The sequence below is a fragment of the Bufo bufo genome, chromosome 5 (assembly GCF_905171765.1).
Source record: "Bufo bufo chromosome 5, aBufBuf1.1, whole genome shotgun sequence".
NCBI lineage: Eukaryota > Metazoa > Chordata > Amphibia > Anura > Bufonidae > Bufo > Bufo bufo.
The window spans coordinates 95,153,644-95,166,209 of NC_053393.1; the positions used below are offsets into that span (position 1 = coordinate 95,153,644).

At 47.3% G+C, this 12,566-nt stretch overlaps 1 protein-coding gene across 3 annotated transcripts in view; it reads right to left on the minus strand.

Moving 5' to 3' along the window:
• Positions 1-12,566, minus strand: part of LOC121000977 (fatty acid-binding protein, adipocyte-like) — a 268,479-nt gene that overhangs the window by 239,940 nt on the left and 15,973 nt on the right. The window contains exon 3 of one of the 3 annotated variants that reach the window (XM_040431826.1): positions 614-715. The exons of 1 other annotated variant lie outside the window; for it this stretch is intronic. In XM_040431826.1, coding sequence (XP_040287760.1) covers positions 614-715 — 102 coding nt within the window. The remainder of the gene's footprint in view (positions 1-613; positions 716-12,566) is intronic. One more of the 3 variants, XM_040431827.1, reaches the window with a different exon arrangement.

Here is a 12,566-nt window from a genome sequence, read left to right on the forward strand (position 1 = left end):
GCAGTTCTAAGGTTTGTATACCTCTCATTAGGTCCATGACAAAAAGAAAAAAGCCTATTCCATGGATCCACAAAATACCTATGGTTGTGTGAGTGCACCCTAAAAATGTGCTAAATGTATCACAGTGGCTCACGGTATAGGATACCTTTGGTCCAAGGCGAGACTTGCCTGACTTTATACCAACCACAGGTTGGTTTACTTAATGGAAAGGGGCACATTCTAAGGCCTTATTCACAAGTCAGTGTTTTGGTCAGCGATTTCCATCAGTGATTGTGAACCAAAACCAGGAATGGAGGCTAGATAGACGAGGTATGAGAGAAAGTCATACCTCCGTTGAAGGAATGGTACCGAGAATTTCTGGCTTACTTGCATCAAGCTGTGCCATATTTTGGCACACGTTATAATAGAAATCGGCCACAATTAGTGTGGGCCGTTGTCTCAGTCATGCTCATGAGGAGGATTGCTGCTGTATGGCACCATGTTAGATATTCTTCTAGCACCGAACACCTTCATAAGTCAGAGGTGGTTAGAGAATATAGAATTCTCAATCTTTCAAAACTAGAAAGTGGTAATCACTCATTGACCAATCTACATTACCAACTTATGTACTCACTGTTATCAGGCGGCCATCTTTCACTTCTCTTGTGATTGTAGATTCTTCGCCATCCCATGTTTGCTTTTGTATTAATACTCCATCTCCAAATGTCATTTTTGTCTGTAATATACAAGACATACCATTACAACATAGGGACAAATAGTAAATCAAAGTTTATTTAAAGAAGGTCATACAAGTGCAAACAGTTAAAGGAAGGAAGTGGAGGACCAGTTACATCAGCTCTAGTCGGATGGTGCCACATTGAAGACTGTTAGTCTTCCTCACATGCTAGTTATGGGGAATACAATTTTATTACATGACACGGAGGCTCCTCCTCCTGTCACCACCAGACATCTGAGAAGCTCTGACAGACGTACTTCAGAACCTCCTGCTTGAGGTTCTTTTGTTTTGCTTTCGTTTTGTCATCTTGTTTCCCTCTCTCAGCTGTCATCTAGTTGCACTGATTGCATCCCTTTAAATCCCCTCCCATACTGCATCACTTTGCGGTTTATACAACTTCCTGGAGTGTGTGCATGCTGGATGCTACAACTGATGCTTCTACAGATAAGTCTGTTCATTTATCTATGTTTTCCTGTTTGCTTGATCATAGGTGACCCTGACTCCCTCCGTATTAAGTGTAGGGAGCTGGTGGTCGTGTCCCCTCACTATTATAGGGTGTTCAGGTTTCATACAGTCGAGGAACGAGGGTATGCAATTATCTACCATAGAGATTCTTGCATAGGCTGAGCAGTAAGGGAGAGAGCTAGGGCTATTGCAGGGTTACCCTTTGGTTCCTTAGTTTTGGATCAAGTCACTCGGATCTTCATTTGTGTCTTCTAGTTTTCTGTAACACCTTCCGTGACATTATAAACCGCCAAAACCGTCTCAAGCATGGATCCGGTTTCACTTTTGACTGAACACATGCAGGGTCTTTCATTGGAGGTAGCAGATCTCCGTAAAACTGTGTCATAGTTTCAGGTGACCGGTTCAGCTTGCGTTCATGGAGTTTGTTCTGAGCCCAAGATCTCGCTCCCGGATACGTTCTCCGGGAGTAGTGAGAATTTTGTTCGGTTTAGAGAGGCTTGCAAACTCAATTTTCGCCTTCTTCCCCATTCCTCTGGTGATGAGGAGCAGAGGGTGGGGATCATCATCTCGCTGCTCAGGGATAACGCTCAGTCTTGGGCCTTTTCGCTGCCTGTGGGGGCACGGCCCCTCTGTTCAGTGGATGATTTTTTTTTAGCCCTGGGTCAGATATATGATGATCCGGATCGTATTGCTCTGGCTGAGTCTAGACTACGTCTTTTATGCCAGGGTAAACAGTCCGCAGAGATATACTGTTCAGAATTTCAGAGATGGGCAGCTGATACTGGTTGGAATGATGCTGCACTCCGAAGTCAATTTTGCCATGGTCTTTCAGAGGGATTGAAAGATGCATTTGCCTTTCATGAGAGACCTACCTCCTTGGACTCTGCCATGTCTCGGGCCGTTCGTATTGACAGGCGTCTTAGAGAGAGAGGAGAGATCACTCTTTCCTGTCATACTTACTCCAAAGACAGTGCGGCGGTTTCTTTCAGTGCGCAGGGGTCTCAGTCTTTCTCAATCCCATCTGAGCAGGAGCCCATGCAGCTAGGTTTGCTTGCCTCTGACAATAGAAGATTCAGCTCTCAGAGGAGGGTTTGTTTCTGTTGTGGAGGCCTAAATCATTTGGCAAATGTTTGTCCCTCTAGGAGATTCAGCCAGTTTTTTGAGAGTAATAAAGAAACAAAAAGAAAAAAATCCTCTAAAAACGTTCCATCTGTTACTATTGGCAAGGTTGATGCGGAAATTGAAGGTTTTCCGGTTGCTTGTAGTTCCGTTTTGTCCTACCTGCCAGGGTGGCGCTAGAGAGCAAGAACATTTTTTGTGAGATTTTTGTAGATAGTGGAGCAGCTGTCAATCTCATTGATAATCAATTTGCTATAACACATGGTTTTCAGGTATGCACTTTGGGAAAGGATATACCTGTTTTTGCTATTGATGCCGCTCCACTTTCTCAGAAATCGTTAAAGGGCATAGTTCACAATATCCGTTTGATTGTGAGTGATACTCATGTTGAGGATTTGTCATGTTTCGTCCTAAGTGGGTTGCCTACTCCTCTGGTGTTGGGGCTACCCTGGCTCACTAAACATAACCCCACCATTGATTGGCAAGCGAGGCAAATAAATGGTTGGAGTGACTTTTGCAGAGAGAATTGCCTCACGACATCTGTTTCAGAGGTTTCTACTAAGACTGTACCATCTTTTCTCTCTGAATTTTTGGACGTGTTTTCTGAGAGTGGTGTTCAGGAGCTGCCCCCTCACAGGGAGTACGATTGCCCTATTAATCTCATCCCAGGCGCCAAGCTGCCTAAATCTCATTTATACAATCTCTCCCAACCTGAAAGGGTCGCTATGCATGCTTATATCTCTGAGAGCCTGAGAAAGGGACACATACGACCCTCGAAGTCACCTGTTGCCGCTGTTTTTTTCTTTGTTAAGAAAAAAGATGGTTCTTTAAGACCATGTCTGGATTTCATGGAGCTGAACAGTATCACAATTCGTGAGCCTTATCCGCTTCCTCTGATCCCGGACCTGTTTAACCAGATTGTTGGGGCTAAAGTTTTTTCCAAGTTGGATCTAAGAGGGGCATATAACCTGGTCAGGGTCAGAGAAGGAGACGAATGGAAGACGGCCTTCAATACCCCTGAGGGCCATTTTGAGAATTTGGTTATGCCTTTTGGTTTGATGAATGCTCCAGCCGTCTTTCAGCATTTTGTGAACAGCATTTTTTTATCATTTAATGGGGAAATTTGTACTAGTGTATCTAGATGACATTTAGATTTTTTCTCCTGATTTCAAAACTCATAAGGACCACCTACGTCAGGTCTTGCTCATCCTGCGGGTGTCACAACCAGACAGTTGAGAAGCTCTGACAGGAGCCGTCCAGATCCGCCTCCTTGAGTTTCTTTGTTTTGGTTTCTGTTCCTCACCTCGTTAGTCTATCTCAGCTGTCATGCTGTCGGACTGATTACTTCCCTTTAAATCCCTCCCCATAAGGCAGTAGTGTGCGGCTGATACAACTTCCTGGAGTGTGTGTGCATGCATGCTGTTCCTAGCTCCCAGTTCGGCAAGATAAGTTCTGTTTATGTATTTATGATTTTCTGTTTTCTGGATCCAGGTGACCCTGACTCCCTCCGTGTCTGTGTAGGGAGCCGGTGGTCGTGTCCCCTCACTATTGTAGGGCCTTCAGGTCTAAGATAGCCGAGGTACGTGGATATGCGCCCATCCACCTTTGGGGTGGTCGCATAGGCTGAGCAATAAGGGAGAGCGGCAGGTCGATTGCAGGGGTCTCCCTTTTGTTCCTTAGTTGTGGGTCCAGTAAGTCATTGTTTGTATTGTATTATCTTGTTTCCTGTACACCATCCGTGACATTATCAGCCGCCTAAACCGTCTAAAGCATGGATCCGGTTACACTTTTGGCTGAACGCTTTCAGGGTCTTTCTTTGGAGGTAGCTGACCTCCGTAAGACTTTTTCTCAGTTTCAAGTGACCGGTTCAGCTTGCGTTCATGGAGTTTGTGCTGAGCCTAAGATTTCGCTCCCGGATACGTTTTCCGGCGGTAGTGAGAATTTTGTACGTTTTAGAGAGGCTTGCAAACTCCATTTTCGCCTTCTTCCCCATTCTTCTGGTGATGAAGAACGAAGAGTGGGTATCATTATATCGCTGCTCAGGGGTAACGCTCAGTCCTGGGCCTTTTCGCTGCCGGGGTGGGCACGGCCCCTCCGTTCAGTGGATGAATTCTTTTTAGCCCTGGGTCAGATATATGATGATCCGGATCGTATTGCTCTGGCTGAGTCTAAACTACGTCTGTTATGCCAGGGTAAACAATCCGCAGAGATTTACTGCTCAGAATTTCGGAGATGGGCAGCAGATACGGGTTGGAATGATGCTGCACTCCGAAGTCAATTTTGCTATGGTCTTTCAGAGGGATTGAGAGATGCATTTGCCTTTCATGAAAGACCTACCTCCTTGAATTCTGCTATGTCTCAGGCTGTTCGTATTGACAGGCGTCTTAGAGAGAGAGGAGAGATCTCTCCTTCCTGTCATACTCAGTCCCGGGACAGTGCAGCGGTCTCATTCTGTGCACAGGGGTCTCAGTCGCTGTCAGCCCCTTCTGAGCAGGAGCCCATGCAGCTGGGGTTGATTGCCTCTGACAATAGAAGATTCAGCCCGCAGGGGAGGGTTTGCTTTTGTTGTGGAGGTATAAATCATCTGGCAAATGTTTGTCCCTCTAGGAGATTCAGGCAGTTTTCTGGGAGTAATAAAGAGACAAAAAGGAAGAAATCTTTTATGAATGTTCTGTCTGTTACTATTGGCAGGGTTGAGGCGGAAATTGAAGGTTTTCCTTTTGCTTGTAGTTCCCGTTTTGTCCTGCCTGCTAGGGTGGCGCTAGAGAGCAAGAGCATTTTTTTAGAGATTTTTGTGGATAGTGGAGCAGCTGTCAACCTCATTGATAATCAATTTGCAATAACTCATGGTTTCCAGGTATGCACTTTGGGAAGAGATATTCCTGTTTTTGCTATTGATTCAGCTCCACTTTCTCAGAGATCATTAAAGGGCATAGTTCACAATATCCGTTTAATTGTGAATGATGCTCATGTTGAGGATGTGTCATGTTTCGTCCTTAGCGGTTTGCCTACTCCTCTAGTGTTGGGGCTACCCTGGCTCACTAAACATAACCCCACCATTGATTGGCAAGCGAGGCAAATAAATGGTTGGAGTAACTTTTGCAGAGAGAATTGCCTCATAACATCTGTTTCTGAGGTATCTACTAAGACTGTACCACCTTTCCTCTCTGAATTTTTGGATGTTTTCTCTGAGAGTGGAGTTCAGGGTTTACCTCCGCACAGGGAGTATGATTGCCCTATTGATCTCATCCCAGGCGCCAAGCTGCCTAAATCTCGTTTATACAATCTTTCCCAACCTGAGAGGGTCGCTATGCGTGCTTATATCTCTGAGAGTCTGAGAAAAGGACACATACGTCCCTCGAAGTCACCTGTTGCCGCTGGTTTTTTCTTTGTTAAGAAGAAAGATGGTTCTTTAAGACCTTGTCTGGATTTCAGGGAGCTGAACAGTATCACTATTCGTGATCCTTATCCGCTTCCTCTGATCCCGGACTTGTTTAACCAGGTTGTTGGGGCGAAAGTCTTTTCCAAATTAGACCTAAGAGGGGCATACAACCTGGTTAGGGTCAGAGAAGGAGATGAATGGAAGACGGCTTTCAATACCCCTGAGGGCCATTTTGAGAATTTAGTTATGCCTTTTGGTTTGATGAATGCCCCAGCCGTTTTTCAGCATTTCGTCAACAGCATTTTTTATCATTTGATGGGAAAATTTGTATTAGTGTATTTGGATGACATTTTGATTTTTTCTCCTGATTTCAAGACTCATAAGGAACACTTACGTCAGGTCTTGCTCATCCTGCGGGAGAATAAATTATTCGCGAAACTGGAAAAATGTGTGTTTGCGGTTCCAGAGATCCAATTTCTGGGGTTTCTTGTCTCCGCTTCTGGTTTTCGCATGGACCCCGAGAAGGTCCGCGCTGTGCTTGAGTGGGAGCTTCCTGAGAATCAGAAGGCGCTGATGCGTTTTTTGGGCTTTGCTAATTATTACAGGAAATTTATTTTGAATTATTCCTCTGTTGTTAAACCACTCACTGATATGACCAGAAAGGGGGTAGATTTTTCTTCCTGGTCGGTAGAGGCGCGTAAGGCCTTTTCTAATATCAAGGAGAGTTTTGCTTCCGCTCCCATCCTAGTACAACCTGATGTTTCGTTGCCCTTCATAGTTGAGGTTGATGCTTCTGAGGTTGGGGTGGGTGCGGTCTTGTCTCAGGGTTCCTCTCCTGCCAAATGGCAACCGTGTGCCTTTTTCTCAAAGCAGCTCTCCACCGCAGAGAGAAATTATGATGTGGGAGATAGGGAATTGTTGGCCATCAAGTTGGCTTTTGAGGAATGGCGCCATTGGCTAGAGGGAGCCAGACACCCTATTACCGTGTTTACTGACCATAAAAATCTGGCCTACTTGGAGTCAGCCAAGCGTCTGAACCCGAGACAGGCCAGATGGTCTCTGTTCTTTTCAAGGTTTAATTTTGTTGTCACGTTCCGCCCTGGGGTTAAGAATGTGAAGGCAGATGCCCTATCACGTTGTTTCCCGGGAGGTGGGAATTTCTAAGACCCGGGTCCCATTTTGGCTGAAGGTGTGGTGGTCTCTGCTCTTTTTCCTGAATTGGAGGCAGAGGTGCAGGCAGCCCAGTCAGAAGCTCCTGATCTTTGTCCTCCTGGGAGGTTGTTTGTGCCTCTCGCTTTGAGACACAAGATTTTTAAAGAACATCACGATACGGTCCTTGCTGGGCACCCGGGGACAAGAGCCACACTGGATCTCATTGCTCGGAGATTCTGGTGGCCTGCGCTTCGTAAGTCGGTTGAGGGTTTTGTGGCAGCTTGCGAGACTTGCGCTCGTGCCAAGGTCCCTCATTCACGGCCATCAGGTCCTCTCCTTCCTTTGCCCATTCCTTCCCGTCCTTGGACACATCTGTCCATGGACTTCATAACGGACTTGCCTCGTTCCTCGGGGAAGTCTGTGATTCTGGTGGTGGTGGACCGTTTTAGCAAAATGGTGCATTTTATCCCTTTTCCTGGTTTGCCCAATGCTAAGACGCTGGCGCAGGCATTTGTTGACCACATTGTCAAATTGCATGGGATTCCTTCAGACATTGTCTCTGATAGGGGCACGCAGTTTGTTTCCAGATTCTGGAAGGCCTTCTGTTCTCGCTTGGGGGTTCGCTTGTCATTCTCTTCTGCTTTCCACCCGCAGTCGAATGGCCAGACAGAGCGCGTCAATCAGAATCTGGAGACATATCTGCGCTGTTTTGTGGCGGAGAATCAGGAGGATTGGTGTTCTTTTTTGTCCCTTGCTGAGTTTGCTTTAAATAACCGTCGTCAGGAGTCCTCTGATAAGTCACCATTTTTTGGTGCATATGGGTTTCATCCGCAGTTTGGGACTTTCTCTGGAGAGGGCTCTTCTGGTTTGCCTGATGAGGACAGATTCTCCTCGTCTTTGTCATCTATTTGGCAAAAGATTCAGGATAATCTAAAGAACATGAGTGAGAGATATAAGCGTGTGGCGGATAGGAGACGTGTGCCTGGTCCGGACCTGAATGTTGGTGATTTGGTGTGGCTGTCTACCAAGAATATCAAATTGAAGGTTCCCTCCTGGAAGTTGGGTCCTAGGTTTATTGGGCCTTACAAGATCCTGTCTGTCATCAATCCTGTTGCCTACCGTCTTGATCTTCCTCAGACTTGGAAGATCCATAATGTTTTCCATAAGTCCTTATTGAAACCTTATGTTCAACCTATTGTACCCTCGCCTTTGCCTCCTCCTCCGATTATTGTTGATGGAAATCTTGAATTTCAGGTCTCTAGGATTGTGGATTCTCGTCTTGTCCGCGGTTCCCTCCAGTACCTCGTTCATTGGGAGGATTATGGTCCTGAGGAGAGGATGTGGGTCCCAGTGACGGACATTAAGGCCTCTCGTCTCATCAGGGCTTTCCATAGGTCCCATCCTGAGAAGGTGGGCCCTGAGTGTCCGGAGTCCACTCCTAGAGGGAGGGGTACTGTCACAACCAGACAGTTGAGAAGCTCTGACAGGAGCCGTCCAGATCCGCCTCCTTGAGTTTCTTTGTTTTGGTTTCTGTTCCTCACCTCGTTAGTCTATCTCAGCTGTCATGCTGTCGGACTGATTACTTCCCTTTAAATCCCTCCCCATAAGGCAGTAGTGTGCGGCTGATACAACTTCCTGGAGTGTGTGTGCATGCATGCTGTTCCTAGCTCCCAGTTCGGCAAGATAAGTTCTGTTTATGTATTTATGATTTTCTGTTTTCTGGATCCAGGTGACCCTGACTCCCTCCGTGTCTGTGTAGGGAGCCGGTGGTCGTGTCCCCTCACTATTGTAGGGCCTTCAGGTCTAAGATAGCCGAGGTACGTGGATATGCGCCCATCCACCTTTGGGGTGGTCGCATAGGCTGAGCAATAAGGGAGAGCGGCAGGTCGATTGCAGGGGTCTCCCTTTTGTTCCTTAGTTGTGGGTCCAGTAAGTCATTGTTTGTATTGTATTATCTTGTTTCCTGTACACCATCCGTGACAGCGGGAGAATAAATTGTACGCTAAACTGGAGAAATGTGTGTTTGCGGTTCCAGAAATTCAATTTCTGGGGTTTCTTCTCTCCGCTTCTGGTTTTCGCATGGACCCCGAGAAGGTCCGCGCTGTGCTTGAGTGGGAGCTTCCTGAGAATCAGAAGGCGCTGATGCATTTTTTGGGTTTTGCCAATTATTACAGGAAGTTTATTTTGAATTATTCCTCTGTTGTTAAACCACTCACTGATATGACTAGAAAGGGGGTAGATTTTTCCTCCTGGTCGGTAAGGCCTTTTCTAGTATCAAGGAAAGTTTTGCTTCCGCTCCCATCTTGGTACAACCTGATATCTCTCTGCCCTTCATAGTTGAGGTGGACTCTTCTGAGGTGGGTGTGGGTGCGGTCTTGTCTCAGGGTCCCTCTCCTGCCAAATGGCGACCGTGTGCCTTTTTCTCGAAGAAACTCTCCTTCGCAGAGAGAAATTACGATGTGGGAGTTGTTGGCCATCAAGTTAGCTTTTGAGGAATGGCGCCATTGGCTAGAGGGAGCCAGACACCCTATTACCGTGTTTACCAACCATAAGAATCTGGCCTACTTGGAGTCAGCCAAGCGTCTGAATCCGAGACAGGCCAGATGGTCTTTGTTCTTTTCAAGGTTTAATTTTGTTGTCACGTTCCGCCCTGGGGTTAAGAATGTGAAGGCGGATGCCCTGTCACGTTGTTTTCCGGGAGGTGGGAATTTTGAAGACCCGGGTCCCATTTTGGCTGAAGGTGTGGTGGTCTCTGCTCTTTATCCTGAATTGGAGGCAGAGGTTCAGGCAGCTCAGGCAGAGGCTCCTGATCTCTCTCCTCCTGGGAGGTTGTTTGTGCCTCTCGCTGTAAGACACAAGGTTTTTAAGGAGCACCACGATACTGTCCTTGCTGGGCACCCGGGGGCAAGAGCCACAGTGGATCTCATCGCTCGGAGATTCTGGTGGCCGGCGCTTCGTAAGTCGGTTGAGGGTTTTGTGGCAGCCTGCGAGACCTGCGCTCGTGCCAAAGTCCCTCATTCACGGCCATCAGGTCCTCTCCTCCCGTTACCCATTCCTTTCCGTCCTTGGACAAATCTGTCCATGGACTTCATTACGGACCTACCTCGTTCCTCGGGGAAGACTGTGATTCTGGTGGTGGTGGACCGTTTTATCAAAATGGCGCATTTCATTCCTTTTCCTGGGTTGCCCAATGCTAAGACGCTGGCGCAGGCATTTATTGATCACATTGTCAAATTGCATGGTATTCCTTCAGACAGTCTCTGATAGGGGCACGCAATTTGTTTCCAGATTCTGGAAGGCTTTCTGTTCTCGCTTGGGGGTTCGGTTATCATTCTCTTCTGCTTTCCACCCACAGTCGAATGGCCAGACGGAGCGCGTCAATCAGAATCTGGAGACATATCTGCGCTGTTTTGTGGCGGAGAATCAGGAGGATTGGTGTTCTTTTCTCTCCCTTACGGAGTTTGCTTTAAATAACCGTCGTCAGGAGTCCTCTGATAGGTCACCATTTTTTGGTGCATATGGGTTTCATCCGCAGTTTGGGACATTCTCTGGAGAGGGGTCTTCTGGTTTACCTGATGAGGAGAGATTCTCCTCGTCTTTGTCATCTATTTGGCAAAAGATTCAGGATAATCTAAAGAGCATGAGTGAGAGATATAAGCGTGTGGCGGATAAGAGACGTGTGCCTGGTCCGGACCTGAATGTTGGTGATCTGGTGTGGTTGTCTACTAAGAATATCAAATTGAAGGTTCCCTCCTGGAAGTTGGGTCCTAAGTTTTATGGTCCTTGTAAGATCCATAATGTTTTTCATAAGTCCCTATTAAAACCTTATGTCCAACCCATTGTACCCTCCTCTTTGCCTCCCCCTCCGATTGTGGTTGATGGTAATCTTGAATTTCAGGTCTCTAGGATTGTGGATTCTCGTGTTGTCCGCGGTTCTCTCCAGTACCTCGTTCATTGGGAGGGTTATGATCCTGAGGAGAGGATGTGGGTCCCAGTGACGGACATTAATTAAGGCCACTCGTCTCATCAGGGCTTTCCATAGGTCCCATCCTGAGAAGGTGGGCTCTGAGTGTCCGGAGTCCACTCGTAGAAGGAGGGGTACTGTCACCGCCAGACATCTGAGAAGCTCTGACAGACGTACTTCAGAACCTCCTGCTTGAGGTTCTTTTGTTTTGCTTTCGTTTTGTCATCTCCTTTCCCTCTCTCAGCTGTCATCTAGTTGCACTGATTGCATCGCTTTAAATCCCCTCCCATACTGCATCACTTTGCGGTTTATACAACTTCCTGGAGTGTGTGCATGCTGGATGCCACAACTGATGCTTCTACAGATAAGTCTGTTCATTTATCTATGTTTTCCTGTTTGCTTGATCATAGGTGACCCTGACTCCCTCCGTATTAAGTGTAGGGAGCCGGTGGTCGTGTCCCCTCACTATTATAGGGTGTTCAGGTTTCATACAGTCGAGGAACGAGGGTATGCAATTATCTACCATAGAGATTCTTGCATAGGCTGAGCAGTAAGGGAGAGAGCTAGGGCTGTTGCAGGGTTACCCTTTGGTTCCTTAGTTTTGGATCAAGTCACTCGGATCTTCATTTGTGTCTTCTAGTTTTCTGTAACACCTTCCATGACACCTCCATGGGAGTACTCAGCAACATGTTTCTAGTGGCCAAAAAAGGGGGCAAGATGCGCCCGGTTATCAACCTTCGGCTGCTAAACGCCATTCGTCCGTTACCGCCATTTCAAAATGGAGGGTATCTACCTCTTGAGGGACATGCTCCTTCACGGCGATTGGATGGTCAAGTTAGATTTGAAGGACGCCTATCTCACGGTCCCTGTGTCCGAAGCTTCCAGGACCTCCTTCAGTTCCGTTGGGACACGGAAACATGGCGATTTACTTGTCTTCCATTCGGGCTTTCCTCAGCTCCTTGGGCCTTTACAAAGTTACTACGCCCTGTTGTATCTTGTCTCTGCAGCCGAGGGATCCGTCTAATTATCTATCTAGACGATATCCTACTCATGGCTCAAGACCAAGCCACCCTGACGCATTTAGACTGGACTATGGACCTCTTATGGACCTCTTATCCCGTCTTGGGTTCCTGCTCAACCTGGAGAAATCCTGTCTGACTCCAGGTCAGGAGATGGAAATTTTGGGTTTCACGATAAGTTCTGTTACAGAGACTCTCAGTCTTCCGACTTCCAAGGTCCAAGCTATCCGCAAAGAGCTTTGTCGGGCTCTTTCCCTCCCTCAGGTCTCACTACGTCAGCTGGCCCGTGTCATAGGCCTCCTCTTGGCCTCTATCCAGGCGGTTTTTCCAACTCCCCTTCAATACCGTGCCATTCAACGCCTCAAGAACACCCACCTTCAGGCAGGCCTCTCTTATTCGGACTTGATCACCCTGGACGAGGCAGCCAGAGTCGAGTTGACTTGGTGGATTTACAATTTGGAGCTCTGGAACGGCAAGGCGATTTTCGTCCCTCGTCCGGATTTTACGGTCAATTCGGACGCAAGTCTGCTGGGATGGGGAGCCTTCTGCAATGGAGTGACCACCGGAGGACGCTGGTCTACAAAGGAATCTACCTTAAACATCAACTCCCTGGAACTTCTCGCGGGCACTTTCGCGATTCGCAGTTTTGCGAATGGATTGACCGGGACCTGCATCAAACTACGGATGGACAACGTGTCGGCAGTTCGCTATGTCAACGCCATGGGAGGCACGCATTCGTCGACTCTGTCT